We start from the raw sequence: 22766 nt of genomic DNA, 5'->3' as shown, positions 1-22766 counted from the left end.
AGCAACTGAACAACAAGAACTAAAATATTCTTAATTATTTCAACTCCATCCTTTCCATTTCCCATTCATTAAGCCTTTACTAAAACTAAGCCTTCTTGGTAAAGACTTACATCTCCGACCATCCCAGGCTCCACTCTTGCAAATTCTTTTTATGATTTTCATATTTTTTATTTGGTACTTCTAAACTTACCCATTCAGGAAAAAAAGGTGCCCTGTTCTTCCATTGAGACCCCCTCTCATTCATTTTGGCAGATAGCATGGTGGTTGAATATAGTAGCTTTCAAATGTTTGAGTACGAAAAGCTTTAAAATGGGAGTAAACATGAAACTCTGATAGTACTTAAGTTCATTTTATTTTACATGCAAACTTCGTAGGGGATTTGCCCATTGACTCAGGTTGTTTAATATTTTTTTTTTCATTTATTTTTATTAGTTGGAGGCTAATTACTTCACAACATTGCAGTGGGTTTTGTCATACATTGACATGAATCAGCCATGGAGGTACATGTTTAATATTGATTATCAAATTTTGGGTTCTTGTATAGTCAGAAAAGAACTGTAAGTGGCTACAAAGCTGATTAGTTACAAATCATTGATATCTGTATTAGTATTAATATCAGTGTTTGGTTCATATGTATCATTACTATTATTAGAATCAGGTAGACAAATTGCTGAATTTGACTGAGAATTTGACTGAATTTGGCCAGAGAATAATATTTTAATGTCTGTTCTTTGTAGCTTAACAGTACAGTTTATAAAGAAAATTTTTGACTCAGATGGTAATAATTAAGACTACAGAACTAGATGAGACCAAGAGGCATCAGTGTACATTCTTTCTCCATGGTGGTCTAGTATTAACCACATTTTTGAAAGCATCGTAGACGCCTTTTCAGGAAAAGAGAATTTTAGCCTATTAGATTATATGCTCCAAGTCTTTTGGATCTTGTTACTTATCAAATCTAATCCAAATTCTTCATGTTGTGGTTCAAGAAAATAAATCACTAAAAATATGTTAGGCAAAATAAATACTTTATTAATTTTTTTTTTAGAAATCAGCCTTTGTGTGATGTGATAATTCAAACATTTAAAAAACCTTTTAGATATTCTTTCAAAGTATATTGTTAACCTCTCAACCACTTTTGATCAAAATTTCACACAAAGAAATATAATAGGAGTTGAAAATTATAAATGCTAAAGAATAATTCTAATAACATCTGGTTGTTACTTTACACATTTATTTAACATATATAAAACCAAATAGGAAACTACCTTCCTTTTTTTTTTCCCCATAAAACAAACAATTCTCACTGGTTAAGAATGAATTGAAATTTATGAGAAAACAAAAATCTAAATTACTTCCATTTTGAAAAAACAAAACCAGCTTATTCATTTCTATCCATTCAAGTCACAGGCCCCATTATTTTGGCAATACTCTACTATTTAGTCTAAAAGAAGAAACATGTCCTTATAATAAAGAAGTCTGGACAATGCAAAAAAGTACATAGTGTTTAACGTAAGACGTGTTTCCAAAGAAACAAACAAAAATTCCCAAACTACATAAGCTACAATAAAATTACAATTATCTTGGGTGAAATAACAATGCGTACAGTGTAAGAACATTAAGTAGTTTTAGGTAACATAAATTCTATCCTACTGCTATTAGTAACCTCCTCAAGAATGAAAAGCAGTTTTGACAACAGGATAGTTTTTCTTCTCGGAAGTGACACTAATTAATAGCAGTGGAGGGAGTATCATTGGTTGTTTCAAGCTCTCAAAAAACGAACCAGTTATTGCACAGTAAACACCTCATAGAGGTCAGTGTTTTAAGAAGCTAGTCTGAAGAAATACGTTATTTATAAGTTGGTTAAGTATGGAAGTTTTCAAGTTTTAAAATTAATTCTACCTAGGCAATCAACAGGAAAATACTGAAATACAAATAAATATTAGGCTTGTCAAATGGCTACAGTTTTGATAGTTTAGAAAAGAAATAAAGTCAGCAAAGTGCCTACGTTTCTATGTTTTTTGAAAAGATATGCACAGAAGAAATAAACATTGTATACAGTAGCCCAGCTCAGCAGCAAGTATCTTCTGAAGCACAAATGACACCTCCACCAGTGTATATCATTGATAACTCCAGTATCACACAGCTAATAGGACCCATGCCAACCTTAAAAGAAGAAAGAAAAGTAAACATTAAGCGTTTTTCACTTATTCCTGAAAAGTCTTTAAAAGGAAGGATGAGAATAAAGATCCTCCATTATCTATTATGACATGATTAGATGTGAGACCTAATGTACTATGTACAATGAGACCTACGGGATATGTTTCTTTAAAAAACAAAAGGTACTAAAAATTTATGATTAAGTCTTGAAATCATGGACACAACTAAAGCAACTTGGTATGCATGTATGCTTGAAATCTTTATCCATTTGAAGTAATATTATAACCAGGGCAGTGTTATCAAAATTCAGGTTTGAAGGTCCCAATTTCCCCAATTCCAGAATCTATTTACTATAATGAAATTTCAATAAGATGATAAAATATCAATATCACTTGAAGGTTTGAGATTACGAGATTTGACTCACTTAACACTTCAAATGAGGTTATAAAAGGTTTTCACACTGTAAAATAACATATTACATACTTCCTAAAAATAAAAATTTAGCTAGGGAAACAGACCTATATACTAAGAAAAAGCATTGAAAACTAAGTACTAAGTTACATTTAGCTAAACAAAGAAATTCAGAAAAATTTACCTATAAATTCCATTAGTGACTATCTTGCTTAGAATGGGATGCTTTACTTGAAGATACTGCTGCCAGAAGTCCACTTACAATTTCCCGTCTGATTTCCCCAACAATAGACTCTTTAATCTAGAATGGAAAAAGAAGAAAATGAGAATTTAACAGTATCACTATAATCCGTTTTATTCTGTTATCAGAAAAAACAAGTAAATGACATTTAATTTCTACAGTCAGCTAAACTACAGAGAAAACTAAACCTTCATGTAAATCCTTCATGAAATACAGAGAGTGAGCAGGGAATCACATCCATCTATCCTCAAACTTGGATCATGTTCTGAGATTTTGTCTAGCATAATTCAAATAACTCCATTACAAAATATCACAATTCTCAAGTTGAGAATATTAACAAATGTTAAAACTTCATAGATAATTTACCCTGCGACACAAAATAACTTGAAAGAACTGATTATTATGTTCACTTTTATGTTTTTTTTGAAAATTAATGCTATCTACCTAATTGCAGAAAGCAAAGAGGGACTAAAGAGCCTCTTGATGAAACTGAAAGAGAAGAGTGAAAAAGCTGGCTTAAAACCCAACATTCAAAAAACTAAGATTCAAAAACAGAAAAAAAAAAAAAAAAACTAGGATCATGGCATCTGGTCCCATCACTTCAAGGCAAATAGATGGGGAAACATTGGAAATAGTGACAGACTTTATTTTCTTGGGCTCCAAAATCACTGCAGATGGTAAATGTAGCCATGAAATTAAAAGATGCTTGCTCCTTGGAAGAAAACCTATCACAAACTTAAGACAGCATATTAAAAAGCAGAGATATCACTTTGCCAACAAAGGTCCATATAGTCAAAGCTATGGTTTTTCTAGTGGTCATGTATGGATTTGAGAGTTGGACCATAAAGAAGGCTGAGTGCTGAAAAAATGATGTTTTCAAACTGGTGCTGGAGAAGACTCTTGAGAGTCCCTTGGACAGAAAGGAGATCAAACAAGTCAATCCTAAAGGAAATCAATCCTAAATATTCATTGGAAGGATTGATGCTGAAGCTGAAGCTCCAAAACTTTGGTCACCTGATGCAAAGAGCCGACACACTGGAAAAGACCCTGATGCTGGGAAAGACTGAGGGCAGGAGGAGGAGGGGACGACAGAGGATGAGATGGTTGGATGGCATCACCAACTCGATGGACAGGAGTTTGAGCAAACTCTGGGAGATACTGAAGGACAGGGAATCCTGGCGTGCTGCAGTCCATGGGGTTGCAGAGACATGACTTAGTGACTCAACAACAACAACAACAATCTCTTGGTAATCAGCAGGATACTCAAGTGGTCTCATTGTTAAAAAAAACACATTAGTGATAAAATAAATATACAGGTGTATCCCCTATTTATACTAACTGAAAGCAAAGTATCTAAGGAAGTTACATGTTATTCTAACCTAACATGTACATTTTAAGTGGAGAGAATAATGTTCATTTAGTAAAATATAGTTTAAAACATGAAAAAAAAAATCCTCTGAACAGCCATAAGGTCCATCTAGTCAAAGCTATAGTTTTTCCAGTAGTCATGTATGGATGTGAGTGTAGGACCATAAAGCAGGCTGAGCACGGAAGAATTGATGTTTTTGAACTGTGGTGCTGGAGAAGACTCTTGGGAATCCTGTGGACAGAAAGGAGATCAAACAAGACAATCCTAAAGGAAATCAACCCTAAATATTCATTGGAAGGACTGATGCTGAAGCTGAAGCTCCAGTACTTTGGCTACTAGATACAAAGAGCTGACCCATTAGAAAAGACCCTGATGCTGGGAAAGATTGAGGGCGGGAGGAGAAGGGGACAACAGAGGATGAGATGGTTGGATGGCATCACCAACTCAATGGACATGAGTTTGAGCAAGCTCCAGGAGATGGTGAAGGTGCTGCAGTCCATGTGGTAGCAAAGAGTCGTACACGACTGAGTGACTGAACACCACCACCAAAACCACCAGGAACTCTAAGTAAGTCAATATTTAGTTGTATGGTACGTTTGTCACCTGTCTGAAAACTTTGCTTTGAATGAGGATTTACATGTCATTTTATTGTTGGAAAACGCAAACAGATATAGAGGCAATGACAATTCCCTCAAGATTTTCTTCTCCAGATGCCCAAACACTACACATGCACACCTCCATCTTTTTCTCTTTGATTTGTGACCCCATGGAATGCAGCCCACAAATCTCCTCTATCTGTGGGATTTTCCAGGCAATAATACTTGGGTGAGTTGCCATTTCCTCCTACGAGGGGTCCTCCGGACCCAGGGATCAAACCCACAGCTCCTGCATGTCCTGTACTGGCCACAGATTCTTTCCCACTGAGCCACCTGGGAAGCCCAAGGCATCACCTCTGAGTAGCCCTTTGTGAAGGTTTTAGATGTGTGTTTCCTCAAATAAACTGATAATGCCTTCCTGAATTAGCACTCAAGACACACTCAACCAGCTTTTAAAAATTCTACATTTCCAGTTTCCTGTCAGCCTGTCTCTTTCCTAAAATGTTCCTAAGTACATCCTGAACACATCTCAATGGAAGTCTTTCCAAAAATGGCTCTGTAATAATGTCATGCAATATATACGTTACACTATATATATATATATATATTTATACATAAATATTCAGAGAAACAAATGCTCCTTAACTACCCACTATCTGTACTGAAACATATTTAAATATAAAATCTCATTTTACCTTCTACCAGTGTCTCTAAACTTTAAACATCAAAGGTCTGTTAAGTTCATAGTCCTTCAGATTCGTTTTTTAAAGAAATATATATTGGATACAAATATGATACCAGAATTTCTTTGCCACAGCATACAAGTACAAACGCAGTGTGTTAAATTAAGATCCTCTGTAAATCCATATTTACAAAAGACAATGAGTTAGCAGAGTCTTTCAGTCCTGTTGTCCAATGCACATCTCATCATACTTCACTCAAAAATTTTTTTCATTCTTCATCATTCAAAAACAAACTAGCCCAAAAGTATTATCTACAAACCAAAAAAGTGTGCCAACATTTGGGGGGTGGGGACGGGTGCAGACATCACTGCAGTAAAACATAAAAAAGTCTCTACCAAGGATGTTGTTATCTAGTTGGACTCAGAACAAATATTCCATAAAATATTAAAGAGGAAAAACTGTTAACTCGTTAGTGATGTAAGAACAGAATAAAAAATGAGAGACTAGAACGGGATAGAAGGGGAAAAAGTTATCAGGTAACAGCAAACTTTAAGATAGGAATGAAAAAGTAAGGCAAATTGCAGACAACAGTGAGGATGAAAGCAGTAGCAAGAGCACCTTGTGAGAGGGAGCAGGAAGAAGCCTAGCTGATAAGATAGCTCCTACTAGTTAGAGAGGAGAAGGGAGAAGGAGAAGGGACTCAGAATAGGAAGGTGCACTCAAATGGAAATTTATCAGCATGTTCTGGCACACAGTAAGTGCTCAGTGAATGTCTGAATAAATGCCGTCAATGGGAGAGTGAGAGAGAGTATCACGCGCAAACAAGAACAGACAATGAGGAAGAAAGGACCACTTATAAGTGCTGCAGAACGACAGAATGCCTTTGGTAATTTACTGAAGTGGTAAATGTATGAACAAATACATGAGCTCCAAAGTCTCCCATGTGACAGAGGTGGGGAAGGGTAAGTGGTGAGGAAATCAGTGGAATGGACGGTGAAGTCCATTTTATAGCTTCTAGTTGAGATCAAGGCAGGCATGCACACTGGCATATTACCAAGGTGCCAGCAAGCCTGAAGTGAGGGCAACACGTCCGTCTACTAGCCTCTCCGGAGTGTCTCGTGTGCGGCAGCCGTCACTGCACCATCACTAACAGGGCTGCAGCAAGACCACAGGCAAGCTGCGCATTCACCAAAACACATCCAAGAGTGGGCCAGATGAAACGGTTACTCAGAGGCATGCACCAAGTCTAGGAACTTCAATGAACAGAGGAGAAAACTCTACACAGAGCAATCCATCTGTATACTCTGACATTTAGTTCTGTTCAATTTGCTTCTGTGGACACATGCTCATTTATTCTATCAAGTCATCTTTTTTACTTACTTTTTCTTTCAGTGTTCTCTTTCAAAAGAATTCTACTTTATCAGTATTATAAGTAATGAAAACAATCTTTTTAAAAAACCTCACATATGGTGAAATAATGGAAACAAAGGCCTGATAGACATCGTTGTTTTCATGCACCCATGAGAGCAATAAGAACACTTCCCTAAAAGTGTTTGCCAAACATGCTTAATCCTCACCTGCAAAACTGTTCAACCCAAGCTTAAATCTTCCCTTCCTGAATAATGGCTTTGTTAACAAGGTTAGGGACCCAGAATTTGCTGGGAAGACAATTCTGTTTTTCTTGGTAGCTGATACAATAAGAGTTTAAAAAAACTGGAATTCAGTACCATTATATTTAAGGAAAAAGACTACCAATTTTAAATGAACAGAATCAAGACGAATCTGAATTTTAAATATTTTGCAAAGTTTAACAGAACACCATTGTGACTGAGCTAAAATGATAATAACCCAAATGATTTTTAAAATTATAGATGACATTAGACTAATTTATCCATTAACATATGCTTTTAAAGTGCTTCAAAAGAGTTTATTTTTTTAAGGACATCAATGTTCCTCTTATGCCCTGTCTGATCTACTATACAATTTGCTTGGTAAGCTCTTCTTTGGACACAGTTAAAAGCTAAAGTTCCTCCAAACTATGTCAAATTCTGAATCAGGAAGTTTTTAACCAACAGTAACAAATTCTGAAAAATTCTTCAAACATTTGTCTCACATGTCAGTCCTTCAAATTATAAAATCTCCCATATTTAATATGGAGGTTCTTATAAATGATTAAGTAATTCTCTAGCACCACCACAGTATGAAGGGAACAACCAAGCTTTCTATATATGCTAAGCTCTACCAGCACAAAAGAATCAATGTTCCGGTTTAGGGATGCTTTGAAAGTGAAAGTGAAAGTCGCTCAGTCTTGTCTGACTCTTTGCGACCCCACAGACTATCCATGGAATTCTCCAGGCCAGAATATTGGAGTGGGTAGCCATTCCCTTCTCCAGCAGATCTTCCTGACTCAGGAATCGAACCATGGTCTCCTGCATTGCAGGAGCTGTCAGGAAATCACTTACAGCACATATCAGGCCATCCATTGACAACATTAAAAATGAGGACTCAAGTGTGCATTAAGACTCATTTGTGCCAAATGAGTATATAAAGTTCAGTTTTCAAGGAAATTTTTCAAACCAAAGCAAGCTAAAGGGAACAAAAATACCACATTTTGTGTCAAGGGAGATGGGCAGTACCTTAAAACTGATTTCCTCAGTTAACAAATAGGTTGTGGAGAAAAATAATTACTTAGTTCTACTCAAAAATTGATCTTTGATGTGAAACACCATCAGGCACACCTAACTAACTGAGCAAGGTGGATGTATAAAGCCTGCTAAATATTAGCCAGACACAACCAACCTACAAAATAATTACATTTATAGGACAAATAAATTTATAGAATTAAGATCTTTTAAATTTCAAGTTGGTAATTCATGTCATGAAAAGAAATTACATACATGCAGTGTCTTCTGCTATTGACAGAATGCTTGTTTTGTAAGTGTTAATTTGTCTGAATGTTAGCTGAACCTAGGAACAGAGTACCCAACATGTAGAAACATTAAACGGCTACTTAGTTCACTGTGTTATGAAGCACACCTATCTGCATCTGGCATTACAATTTCTGTTGGATTTCATTATCACCACCCTCTACCACTTTCACAGTAACTCACAAGTAACTTATTTTACAGCCCTTCCAAAATCCAATTCCAGAAGCAAATTTCAGGTCTTTTTCAAGGCAGTGTCACACTATTGCAGCATTTATTTCTTAACAAAACAGTGTTACTGTTCTTATTAGGTTTTCACCTTTTCAAAAATATGTCACTGACAAAAGTTTTGAATGTTATGCTTCTAATATTATTTTCCCCATGAGCTCTGTAGATTTTACTGCACAAATCTCCACAGCATGATTTTTAGGAATGCATATATTAATGTCATATAAAGCAAAACTGACTTTATTTTCAAGGTACTTCTCAAGCTACTGTCATGCAGCTGTAAATGATGGTACCTCATACATGAACTAATCTCTGGACCCAGAGGAGCAATGGCTCATTTGAAAAAAACATTTTGGTATGTTGCCACCATTCTTTAAAAAAAAAAAAAAAAGAACAATTTTGTACTGTGTATAGCCCATTAGCAATGTTGTGATAATTTCAGATGAAGAGTGAAGGGACTCAGCCATATATATATACATGTATCCACTTTCCCCCAAATTCCCCTCCCATCCAGGCTGCCACATAACATTGAGCAGAGTTCCATGTGCTATCAAGTTACCATTTTAAATATAGCAATGTGTCCCTGTCCATCCCAAACTTCCTAACTATCCCCCTCTCCCTTCCCCTTGCCAACCCTAAGTTCAGTTCTCTAAGTCTGCAAATCTCTTTCTGTTTGTAAGTAAGTTCAATTGTATCATTTCTTTATAGATTCCACACACAAGGGCTGTCATCCTATATTTCTCCTCTGACTTATTCACTCAGTATGACAATCTCTAGGTCCCTGCATGTTACTGCAAATTGCCACCACCATTCTTGACCTATAACCACTAAAAATTTGTTCAGTGTTACTCACAAATTAATTCTAAAAATGTGTTACATTCACATTACTGAATTTACTGGAAGTACAAAGATTAAAAAGGGAGAGCCACTGACTTATTTCTCTGGTTCATTTCAGTGTTTTCCATTTCTAAATCCTTACTTCTCAGCACATTATATTAACTGCTTTTCTGTATGATTTTTCAACTGTTCCCTGAGTTAGTTCTGTTTACCTTCCTACTAGACTTTACGCTTAAGGAGTTCATGGTCTTACATCCATTTTGCTTTTCTCCTTTACAGAACAGGTACTCATTAAGACACTTGTAAACCATTTTTTTTTTTTTAAAAAAAAAAAAAAACACAGTAGGCTATTCTTTTCACTAATGGAAAGAATGAATGATCCTTTTTATCATGGATTTTAGTAACCCAGTTGGAAAGAGCTATGAATAACTATGGTTCTTCCTCAGAGTTACTCTTAAGATAGGGAACAGAATGAGAAAAATAAATTCAACACGTATAATTTTTATCTTATGCACTCTAATGAATTTTGCATCCAAAGACATAATGTGATTTGAGAAAAGGAAAAAAAAAGTCATACATAAAGATGTATCTATAGCAGTCTCCTTTTTTAAATTATGTCCATACTGTTCCTTACTATCTGATCCTGGTGCCAAAAGCAACTATTTTACTAATTTCTCAAATATTTTGCCTTTGATTATTAGTCTTCCTAAGTTTCTGCAGTCCTTTCAGTAACCTAGAACTATTGTTAAATGCTTCAGGTCTGCATACTGCTAATCACACAGGGTAAACTTTAATTTCGTATTTCTATCTTTGAATGACTTACATAATTTCTATAGGTCTCTACTCACTAAACCAAATAGATTAAATTCTTCATACTTCTTAAAATCTCAATTGACATTATAAAATAGCAGATTTTAATTGTGGAAGAGATCTAAATTATAATCCTTAATTTTACAAAGGTGGAAACAGAAGTCTAAAGTCCTCGTCACATGTTCACCTATTTTGAAACCTACACATACCTTCTTCACCAAAGTGAATATAAAGAATCGCAATTATTTCACATGGGAGTATGAAATTTGCAGAAACAGCATTACAAACATAATAGAAATGAGCTGGATCAATGGGAAAATTACTGAATACAGTGATTCAAAGGAGTATCTTATAAATAATTAATGTTAAAATGAAACCTATTCCAAATAAATTAATTAAGCATAGATTTTACTCACCTCCCTTATGACTTGCTGTAACTCATCTTGCTCCACATTTTTATGCACTTCCTCAGCAGCTGGCAATAATGAGACTTTTCCATGTCCTTCCTCCACTTCAGATTTAGGTCCTACAGCTTCTGAGGTTTCTTCAGTTGCTCCAACTTCCTCAGAACTTTCTACATCTGGAGGTGTCTGCACAGAGCCTGTTCTAGAAGGAGCAGTTGGTGTTAGGGCCACTGACGCTCGGAATAATTTCTTGCTTGGTACCAGATGGGTTTTGGGTTTGCCCACTGAGTCAACAGGAGGTACTCCAGTTCTTCTACTGGCATGAGAGGGACCAGAACATACAGAAGATGACTCTGATGTTGCTTGGGAAAAAACAGATTCTGAGCTTTCTCCAGGAGGAATTTCAAATCCCATTTCTCCATGGCCCAGGCCCAATTCAGACTTTAGGTATGACTGTTCCCGCATCAGTTCAGTGACCTAGAGATCAGAAAAACTTTAATTCTTCTCTTAAATTAAGACTGGTAGTTAAAAGAAGATTAATATCCTCGATGCTGCCCCAAATCATTTAACTTGTAGAGACATGATTCAAATGCACTCATTTAGTTACTACTGAATTTCATTTGCAAAAACAGCAAGAAAAATTAAAATTCACAGTGAGATCAAGCCATAAAATGTTTAACTAGGCTATAGCTGGATGAAATTTTACTTGCTTCCACATGGGTGTCCAAATTACTTACAAAGAAAAGTAACCAGTAAAAAAACCTCATAATGCCCTCAAATGAACTAATTTGTTTAAATTACAATAAAAATCAATCTTTGTTCAAAATGTAGTCATCTTAAAGATCCAATTACCTAAAGAACCTGGAATCAGACTGTGAAAGCACATTTCCTGAAATATAAATTACTTTTTATGATGCATTATTTCCTTTAGGCCATAAAGAGAAATCATTATTGCAATTAACTGGCTTTCTAGTGGCCAAAGATAGCATCGAACTTCCAGAAGTTCCAGACTCACTTCTAATCAAATTAACTAACTTATCAAATTGTGTATTTAATTTTTTTTTACCATCTACATTAGGAAAACTGTGTGTTTATGAAATATTATATCATTCCCTTCCCCAGTGATTTAAAAGGAAAGAGGCTTACTGGTTCCATTACATTCAATGGAGAAGGGCATGACAAGTTATCAGCGCTTCTACTGCCACACATTCCCTGAAAAAGTAAAACAATATATATATATATATATATGTGATATATGCGTGTGTGTCTGTGTGTAGTTTTTTCAAATTGCAAGTGCTTTATAATAAAATGAGCTAATTATTGCTCTAAAGCAGTCCTTTATGTCACAAAAGTCAGCCTCAGCTGTCACAGGATCCTATAAAATGTGTTACTGTGACTGAAGGTTGCACAGAAGATGTTCTGATTCTCTGATCTCACAATGAACATTTCTCAGACTAATAGATCAAAACTGTCGATGACATATTCATTGACAAGATATTCTTAATCTGTGCTATACATATATATATGTATCGGAGAAGGCAATGGCACCCCACTCCAGTACTCTTGCCTGGAAAATCCCATGGATGGAGGAGCCTGGGAGGCTGCCATCTATGGGATCACACAGAGTTGGACATGACTGAAGTGACTTTAACAAAATCAGTTATGTTCAATTAACAAAGAGAAGAGTTCACTGTTTCAACATTTCAAAATAACATATTCTACAACTGAAAGATTTTGGCAAAATAAGAATACAATTGTTGAAGTTGAAATTGCATGAAAAGGAACATTAGGAGTAAGAATAGTGGTACAAAATAGAGAGAGATAGTGTTTGTCTATTCTCGTTTGTATACATGTTTCTCTGCTTTTACAAAGATCTTATTTGATTCCTTAAAAAACATACAGAATGGAAAAGAATCCAAAATAAAGGAAAAGGGTAAAGGGAATAGTTTTTTTTCAAAGGCAAGAAAGGGGGGGAAAAGGTTACATGAAACATATATATGTGTGTTCTTCAGTTATATACAATGAGTAACATCTAAATTAGTCTTATGCTAACCTACTATCATTTATCCTTTAAAATCTTTAAATTTTTGCATTGGTCTTTGCTCTCTATTATTAAATAATGATTTTTCAATATATGTATGTATATTAATATGCTAAATATTTAAGAAGTTAACCACAACTTACACATGCCACTGATTTGTGGGAAAGGCTCATTAAACACTGCATGTTTCTAATGCCATTAAAATACGTTGTTTTTAAATTAAGGCATGTGTCCTAAATTGCGTGCAACGTCATTAACAAGTTCTGAGTGAAAAAGCTGTGACGACCGAGGGCGCATACCATGAGGGCCGAGGGGCGGAAGGGAGGCGGCACGTGCATGGGCCGGAGCTGCTCCTCCAGCCCCAGCAGGCGCTCCTCCAGCTGCAGCTCCAGGTCCTGGAGTTCCATTCGGACTGCATTTCTCAAACTCTGCAGCTGATCGACTTCATACCTGTTAGGAGGCACAGAGCTCGAAAAAGCAGCTTGGAAACTCAGTGCTCACAACTCTCACAAGCCTTGGGAAGGTGCTGAAGCGCCAAGTTCTACAGACAGCACAAGAGCATCTGCAGTAAGTATAACCACTGCAACTGCTTTTTCTTCCTCTAGCTTTCATCACAAATATTCCAGACAATAAGAAACAGATTCCAGCTACTGTCTTCCTCAGTTCAGTGAAGACAGAGAAGATTACTTAGCAAAACACTGTGCCCAATTTTATTTCCACTGGCTCACAGACTATATAAAGGGTACACAGCAGTATAAATAAAATTCAGCTTCCCCCCCAAAAAAATAGTTACCAACGCTTTTTAGAATGAAAATATTTCAAGTCAACATTAAGACATATGAGCTTTTTACCTTTCCTCTTCAGTCATATGATGATAAACCATGGTTTGCTGACGCAGCATTGTCAATTCTAAATCCATCATTTGCGTTCTAAACAAATTCAGGTTCCGCCTCATTACTTGGAGCTCCTGAAAAGTATTCTAAAATGCAATATAACAGCATTAACTTCTAAATCACACCAATTATTCTGTAACACAGAGATTTAAGTAATAACTTACTTCATAAAGAGGTAGAACAGATGATTTCTGAGTACTATACGGAGCAGCAGCAAGATCAGGTCCTCTCATCATAGGGTACTTCAAAAGAGTGAAAGTCCGATTAGAAAGCAGTGTTAAAGTGACTACTTCCACATCATCTAAGGTGTTAAAAAGGCAGAATTTGGGGTGTACATATGCTTCTCTTTGGGGCATAAAACAAAACCTAAAACCACTTCATGTTATAAGCAGAAATCAGATAAATCAGTCACCAGTGCCACCTACTACTTCTATCTGTTTTAGTTGTAAGTCAGTATATTTGGAACAGGAAAGAGGCAAAGGAATATATATAGTTTAAATCTATTAATATGTCTTACAGGACCTCCTTCTTGCCTTGAGAAAGTAGAAAAATAAAAACAAAACTCAGAAATATAGAAGCAATAGCAAATGTCATTCTGAGATCACAGAAACTACTGACTTGGCTGAAGAAAGTGGCAAGCAATCACCACACTCATTCTTAGATATCTGAGTATCTACTATGCATCACTTAGGTGGTGAAAAAGATAAAAGGAAGACAGAAGGCATTCTCAGCCTTCAAGCATTCTCACAGTGGAAGAAACAAGGAGAAAACAGAACTAGAAACATATACATAACGTTGGCTGGGGTTGGTGTGGGGACTGCTATGAGGAAAACAACCAAAAATCCAGACTAGGTTAAGTGTTCTCAATAGTGATAACACCTCAGCCGTACCTTAACAGGAAACAGGACTTGGTCAGGTGAAGAAAGGCAAGGGTAGGCCATCCCAGGTTAAAAAAAAGTGGCATGTGTGAAAAAACCAGACAGCTAGGGACACACATCTATGCAGGAACCTGTATGTGGAGTGTGCTAACAGGGAATGGGCCTGGCGAGACGGGCAGAGGCCAGGCGATAAATGCACATGTCTACTGAGGTGGGGTGGAGTGAGGATGGGGAAATGAGCTGAGTTACTGATGGAACACGGAAGAGAAAACCACATCTAGAGCAGAACAAGCTGGTCTAGACAGGTGGGACATGAAGGTGTAGGTGGACAGGACCCTGGGAATCCCCAGCTTCCCATAACTGCAGCTGAAAGGTTAAATTCTCATTTGTAGACAGAACTATATTTTGTAAGGAGGAAAGAGAGACACCCACTTTCTGGTTAGACTGAAAATCATTAGTAGAAGACAATCATCATGAGGATAAAATCTCTACTTAAAAGTGTATTTTACTACATAACTTTCATTTTTACTGTCAAAGAGGCTTCCTGTCTACATCATCATAAAAAGCAATGCATTAAATACACTCTAGGCTTCTCGACTCTTAGCTGAACCTCCCGCTCATTATGTTCCACTGTCATTCTCTTCATTTCCTCAACTGCCTAATCTAAGTAGCTTAGAAAGAGATTCAGAAAGGCAATGTGAAAGGCAAACCAAGGGACAATTTACTTCTTTTTCAAAACTTATTTTGGAAATTATTTCCATCCCACTCACAAAGCTGAGAGCAGGGACTTTAAAAGTGACAAGACACACAGACTATTTTTATTCAGATTCACACATTTACCTGATCTTTTTCTCTTCTTTTAACCCAGTGGAAGCAGACTAATTCTGTACCGGGAGACCAGCGTCAGGAGTCAGCAGATGAAGGAAAAGCTTAGTCAGAGAGCAACGAGTGGAGCCAGGAGAACACACGGCGACACAGAAGCCAAGGGAGGAAAACTTAGAGAGAAGTGGTGAACACTGTCAGATGGAAGAGAAAAGGACACGCAGCACTTGAGAAGTGTTCTTTTTTAATGACAGAGACAACTTGACTAAGACAGAGACGGTGGAGGAGAGGCTAAAGAAAGGAGGACACCTGAAAAACAAAAGCTCTTCTCTAGGAGGGAGACTGGGAACAGAGACATTCACCTTGTTCAGAGTTAGCTACAGCTTTTCCCTTGAGCTAGGAAGGAAGAGGCTGGGGGGGTGGGGGCAGGTACAGACGAATTTAGGAATGCAGGAAAATGAGGCTGAGGTGGTTGGTGTCTGATGGCTCCTAGATTTTCAGTGAATTAAGAGGAACTCAGACCAATAAAAGAAAACAAGAGTAAGAAAGATAAACTTGGTTTCATACCTGTGAAAGATTCTGCAGTGAATTTCTAATATCATGCAACACTCTTCGCAGCTGCATCTCCATGGCAGAAGGGGGGTTCAGAGAGCACGCCCGGTAAGGGGAGGCGTGTCTGTGTGAGTAAGGACATCCGAGGGGGGCCGGGAAGGCACCGCAGGCGGCGCCTGACACGCTGGGGACACTGTGAGAGCTCAGGGTTCTCATGTGTTCGCACAGGGGCCGCTCCTGCCACTCGGCGTGGAGAGAGTGCAGGGAGCAGGCGGACTGCGCGGCGGGCACCGCGGCGGACAGCGGCCAGGCCGGGCTCCCCCGCTGCCGGCGCTCCTCCGGCCGCGGCGCCTCGCTCGGCCCGGCCGCTTCTCTCTTCCCAGGTGTCGGAGAGATGAAGATAGTGGATGTGACTGAAGACTGCCCGTCGTGCTCGCTCGCTCCTTTTTCCAACCTCTGCTCCTCCTCCTGTGTATACTTGTAGGTGAAGGAAGGGGGACTACATCTGGTCTCTTTTCCAGGGGACAACCGAACATTGACCGATGACACAACCCTCACTGGGCTCAGCAAGGTGGTTGGCAAAGACTGAGACCTCCTCAGCGGGTAGCCAGCTTTTGCAAACAGGTACCTCTGTTTGAACAGATCTTTTGACTTTATCAAACTACGCCCCACTCTTTGAGTAGACAGACTACAAACCTTCATCTGCGCTCTTTGTAAAGCTGTATTAACTCTGTCCACAGAAGAGGGCGACCCCGCTGTATTTTCAGCCCCTTTCTCATCACATTTAGCTTCAATAGAAGCCAGTGATTTTAGAATGTGGTGGGTAGTATACTGGACATATTCACATTCGCTGCTTTTATCCACGTCACTTTCGGCACTTGCTTCCCTTAGTAATTCCACAGGCTGTGCTGCAGACACATCCTCTTTCCTTTTAGTAATTTCAGTAACGTGATCCCCTGCACTCCAGGTGGACCGCTGATGTCCAATGTTCTCAGCAGTTTGGCACTGGAGGAAATCCTGGCCATCTGACCTTTTCTCAGCAACTACTGCTGCCTTCTCTCCTTCCATCTGAGGACAGGTAAGAGACTCCTCCTCTGATTCATTAAAATAAGGCTGGTCTTGTGCCGTCGGTGTGACAAGGTCTTCAGCAAATGATGTGACTGTTGTCTCACTGTCACAGCTATCTGCGCTACTCCCCATGGCTTGCAAGGACTCATGAACCTGCGAAAGGAAAACAGGTAGGAGGATGGAGAATTCAAATAAGTAGGAGCATTAACAAAACACCACACTGCTATGATGCTTCTCTTCTTTTGGAGTCTCCCACCTTGGTTTGGCTCTGGTGCTGTTCTCAACTGCTTTCAGTGTCCTTGATCAACAACAACTCTGCTTTCTCACAAAGATTATTCCAGATCTTTACTATTTTCCTTAAATACCCCTTTCAATATCCATCTCCTTTCCTTCCTGGAACAGGAAATGGCAACCCACTCCAGTAATCTTGCCTGAAAAATTCCACGGACAGAGGAACTCAGCAGACTACATTCCATGAGGCTGCAAAGAGTCGGACATGACTGAGCAACTAAGCACTCCTTTCCTTCCAACATATGACACTGACTCAGAGAAAATGGACAAAGATATCTTAACTTCTTCCTCAATACCTACAAACTTCCCTGTACCTTACCCCATCATTCCCTCCTCTCAATTCTGAAAGAAAACTGTGTCTCTTTCAAAGCTAATCCCTCCAATCTACTTCTGACCACCTCTTCTCAAAGGTTAGGGTATTTCTCCAGGTTCATCCCAGACTTTTCTGCATCAAGCTCTCTTTCTCTTCGCCAAACAACTTTCCTAAATCATTACTGTATAAAAAAGACAAAAAGACCTATAACCCTTCGCTATCATCCTTATTTGAAAAAATAACATAATTCATATCTTCCCTGTCACTGATTTACTCTCCAATCATTCTTCTTATTTAATGCAACAGAACTACTCACTCAAGTACTCAATTTCAGAATAAACAAATTTTCATCTTTTCACTCCAGTGGCTACAGCTCTCCTTTTAAAAGTTTCTCCTCCATCTCTCAATTTTTATGCCTGCTGGATTATTCTGAGCCTCCTTAGAAACTTCTCCTCACTGTCTACTCGTTAAATGGGGGCTCCCCTTGGGGGCTCCCCTGGTGGCTCAGATGGTAAAGCGTCTGTCTGCAATGCTGGAGACCCGGGTTCGATCCCTGGGTCAGGAAGATCCCCAGGAGAAGGAAATGGCAACCCACTCCAGTATTCTTGCCTGGAAAGTCTCACGGACAGAGGAGCCTGGTGGGCTACAGTCCATGGGGTCGCAAAGAGTCGGACACGACTGAGTGACTTTACTCCTTAAACGCTGTTTCTAAGGTTCTTTTTTAGGTTCTTTTTCCTCTTATTCCAGTTTTCTTTAAAATTTCCTTATAGAGGCTTTAAAGACTTTTCATGTACATTATGTACTGCACACATAAACTATAAGCTCCTTGAGGACAGTTTAAGACATTCTGTCTTCTGGGCCATCTAACACACTACAGCATAAAAGTCAAGTAATACTGAGCAAGCTATGGACCCACAGTTTTAGTTAGTTATTAATTATTATAAAATACTGAAATATAGGCACGGATTGTAAAGAATCTGCCTGCAATTCTAGAGACCTGGGTTTGAGCCCTGGGTAGGGCAGATCCTCTGGAAGAGGGAATGGCTACCCACTCCAGTATTCTTGCCTGGAACATTCCATGGATAGAGAAGCCTGGCAAATCCATGGGGTGGCAAAGAGTTGGACAAGACTGAGTGCTAATACTTTCATTTTCTTTCACTGAAATACAATGATGGTAGAAAACTTTTTAAAAAACACAAAATAGGTTAAGGATTAAAATACTCTGTTTACTGGTGGTCCAAAAATGAAAGAGAAGCTTTTTTTGTTGTTGTTTTTAAATATTCAGTCAGAGAAAGATGAAGAATTAGTGTAACTTAAAATGTATAGACAAATGCTCAGATAATAAGACTAAAATTCTAGGATGCAGATGTTACCATTTGAAAAATAAAGATTGCACAGATTGTCTTAAATATACAGACAGTGAAAAATCACCTAAATATAAAGAAGTTAACCACAACACCTACTACTACAGGAAATATTACCTGAAGATGATTAAGCGAGAGGCAGTCTGTCGAATCTTCAGCAAAACCACTGCTATCAGAGTGCTGACTTGCAGTACGTAATAGTTGATCTACCAAAAAAGAAATGCAGTTATACAAAACTGCTATATAGTACTTCGGTGAGTACCTTTATTACATGATTTCCAAAAGATACACGGTACACAACAGTGACTCTTTCTTAGAAAAGTATACATTACTTATGCCAAATTGTGGCTTCATGGCATAGGAAGTGACTTGAATTCAATAAAACTGAATCACATCAGAAATTCTCAGTGTTTAGTTGCAAATTAAGCTCTAATTATAATGTATTTTGGTCTTATCCTTGGAGAACAACCTGCTGAAATGAAAAAAGGCTCTCATAAAAATTAAAGTCCCAAATAAACCAATTTCATAATGTAAAATATGTAAAGACACTTAGGTGAAATCAGACTTAAATGCAGTGTATAAAACACCTATGGGCTTCCCCGGTGCTCGGCGGTAAAGAGTCCTCCTGCCGATGCAGGAGACACAGGTGTGAGCCCTGGTCCGGAAAGGCCCCACATGCTATGGCGCAGCTTGGCCCACGGGCCACAACTACGGAGCCTGTGACCTAGAGCCCACGTGCCACAACCACTGAAGCCTGCGCATCTAAAACCTGTGCTGCACAAGAAGAGAAGCCACTGCAAGGAGAAGCCCACGCACCACAGCTATAAAGTAGCCCCTGCTCGCCACGCCTAGAGAAAGCCTGCATGCAGCAACGAAGACCCAGCATGACCAAAAATAAATAAATAAAATTCTATGTATTTAAAAAACACCTATTACCTTCCCAATAAGAAAATAAAAATACAATTAAGGCCAACAAATAATCTATATACAAGAAAACTTAAATGTCTCTGATGTTTCAAATGATGCAAACATTTGTAAGTTATCAAACAATTATTTCTTGGCTGAATGAAACCTAATCACATAGGTTCAACTAGAAGGTAATGTTGTTAATTTTTATCATTCCTGGTTAGTATAACCTAAAAAAATTTTTTAAGTAACTGAAACCACCAACTAAGCACAGTAGGCATGATCACATGCCCAGTCACACTGTGAGAACCAGTGGGGGAGACTTTACAGCTGTTACTGTTACTGAGGATGACATTTCATGACACAGTCAAGTTCTGCGGAAGCAACAGGCTAAATAAACGGTGTTTACCAAGTCCACATTCATTTAAGATTTGAATGATAGGAAGTATTCCATAACATGTTTGAATAAAATCCAAAACTAATTCTTGGTTGCCTGACTTTGAAAACTATTCTCATTACCTTAGGTTCAACCTGGAGCAACATGAAACAGAATAATATTTTTCCCATTAAAAATGTAAAATAATTCTGTAATGTTTTGAAGTCAACAAAACTGCATAATTACATATAAGGAACTGATCCATATCCTTGATAAGTTTAGGTAAATTGTAGTAACTGTGAAACTGAATTAGAGTAAGCTGTTATCACAGGTCTTAATTATGCAGTATATTATCTGAGAAAATGATTAATATGCCACAGGAGTCATCACCATAATTATGTGTTTGCATATCTTTTTAAAAAGAAAAACTAGACTCAGTGTTCTGAAAACAGGAACCTTATTTACTCCACTTTGTATCCCAAGTAACTAGAACAAGCCAACAATAAAAAGTATTTGCTGAATTAATCAATCTCCATAAAGTTATCTCCCTAAAGCAACAACAGACTTAAACAGTTGCTGAGAGGATTTAGAAGTGAAACTGACCTATCTGCTTGGGCAAAGGGCAGTTGCCAAAGAGCCCAGGAAGCCCTGACCAGCTCCCTCAAGTTCTCTCCTCTAAGATCTGTCTTGGCGACCGTACAGCAGAGCCCACGCCAAGCGCACTTCTCTGCGGTTAGCCCGGTCTGAATTCACACGCACACATCAGGTCAAGTGCAGACTGCTCAGGCTTCAGAGCAGATGTCAGGCAGTGGAAAGAACAAGGAGGGCTGGGTCAAGTTCTGGCTTTACCATCATAAGCGGTAACCTCTCCTCAGAAAGTGAGATAATCGTTCTCCTACCTCACAGTGTTACTTCAGAAACTAAGTAGAATGTAGGTGAAACCGTTTTTGTAAACTATAAATTACAATTGAGATTCTTTAGTCAGACATCTCAGTTTCACAAAAAACATAGTTTACCAAAGAAAAAGGCAGCATTAAAAAGAAACAGACTTTTGTCCTAATTGAAGCGGTAAGACATTATATCTAATTAAAAACTAGGAAGTTACAGCAAACATTAAAGTGAGAACAAAACAAAAGGTGTAAATTCTATTTATCCAGTATCACAGAGAAACAGTACACCTGTATACTCTGCTAGGCCAAAGAAAATATTGAACATCTTTGGCAATAAGGAAACTGTTGGACTGCTCTTAACATAGCTACTGAATGTTAACTTGTGACATGAGTCGCATCACTAAAGCTCTATTGCAAATCCCAGGACTGGATTTGAGATTTAGATTACTGTAGCTTCAAAAACTCTATTACTCAAGTGGGAAGTATTTTTATACATGTGCTGTGTGCATTTTTACTAACTCTGTGAGATGAATGTATTACCAGTGATTCAAATTCTGCCACTATGATTAACATACTTGCATATCACATCGAAATTTGGAAGGCTACTTTCAAAAAAATGACTAAAACACTATTGTTCTTTCTCCCTCTTTCATGCATGTACACCAAACTAGTTTACTGTTAATTTACAAAGATGTGATTCAAAAAAATGTTACCATTTTTAGTTATGCCACCAGAAATAAGAGCTCCTACAGAAGACAAGAGGAAGAAACTCAGATGTGAACACAAACCACATTCCATCTTTCCCGCCACAGGAAGCTTACTCCTCAAAGATCTTAAGGTAATTATACTGTTTTTATCCCCCTTTTGACACAGGGCAGGCTGCTTTTTCCAATGCATCCCTTTACCTATCTAAAGCAAAGATTCCTGGATGGCTATGAACTCTGCCTTACAGCTCAGGAACACATGTATTTACGGACTCACAAAGGGAAAAAAATTAAGCAGGACAGTTCATTTTGTGTTTGACCAGAACTGTGGTGAGTGAGGATCTTGTTTGCCAGTACTACACTACAATAAAAAAAGAAAATTTATATGCATATTGTTTCATATGGAGTCACTCCAGAGATCAGAAGAGAACATGTAATTTCCTATTCTAGGAACATACATATGAATCTTTGCTTTTAAAAAAACAAACAAAAAAACAGTGTGGTTCAGCATGTGTGAAGTTTTAAAAATAGACACTCCTACCTTCAGTGCTCATTTAACTTTTCTCCTCCTTTTCTTTCTCCCTAAATCTCCAAAGCTTTACAACTTTAAAGATGATCAGACATGTTTTTCTTGTTGCAAGTTAAAAGTGAAAGAAATTGATTCAAAGGGTCTTTGGTCAATAATTAATAACTCAAGAGAAGAACAGTACCTACAGCAACTCACCTTTGATCTAGTTTGAATTTAACTAGCTTTAACTATTGCTGAGAAACTGGTGTTTTCTGCCAGAAGCACATTCATGTATTATACCTAGGAGCTGGATTTAAGTAATGAAAACCCAGAGGTGGCTAATACAAGTCTATATCTCAAACATAAGCACGTAAAAAGTAGGCCTGACTTTGTTGCTCTATCACTTCCCATTTAGCCCTTGTGCAGAACTAAAACATTATTTAGAATACATATAATTGTGCAAGAAGGTCATTACAAGATAAGTGAATTAAAATTAC

The 22766-nt window shown here is 37.9% G+C and overlaps 1 protein-coding gene across 6 annotated transcripts in view; it reads right to left on the bottom strand.

Moving 5' to 3' along the window:
* Positions 1–1009: 1009 nt before the first annotated feature.
* Positions 1010–22766, bottom strand: part of ITPRID2 (ITPR interacting domain containing 2) — a 38410-nt gene continuing 16653 nt past the window's right edge. For 3 of the 6 annotated variants that reach the window (XM_065931878.1, XM_065931877.1, XM_065931882.1), the window contains 9 exons: positions 19003–19091; positions 15865–17070; positions 13762–13839; positions 13556–13683; positions 13004–13154; positions 11810–11875; positions 10676–11140; positions 2756–2872; positions 1010–2166 (listed from right to left, as the gene is read on the bottom strand). In XM_065931878.1, the coding sequence (XP_065787950.1) occupies positions 2768–2872; positions 10676–11140; positions 11810–11875; positions 13004–13154; positions 13556–13683; positions 13762–13839; positions 15865–17070; positions 19003–19091 (2288 nt within the window). In that variant the 3' untranslated portion in view covers positions 1010–2166; positions 2756–2767. The remainder of the gene's footprint in view (positions 2167–2755; positions 2873–10675; positions 11141–11809; positions 11876–13003; positions 13155–13555; positions 13684–13761; positions 13840–15864; positions 17071–19002; positions 19092–22766) is intronic. The other 3 variants (XM_065931880.1, XM_065931879.1, XM_065931881.1) reach the window with 3 other exon arrangements.

Source organism: Muntiacus reevesi, chromosome 3 (genome assembly GCF_963930625.1).
Source record: "Muntiacus reevesi chromosome 3, mMunRee1.1, whole genome shotgun sequence".
NCBI lineage: Eukaryota > Metazoa > Chordata > Mammalia > Artiodactyla > Cervidae > Muntiacus > Muntiacus reevesi.
The sequence above is the reverse complement of the archived record's forward strand: the minus strand, read 5'-3'. Positions and strand labels throughout refer to the sequence as shown.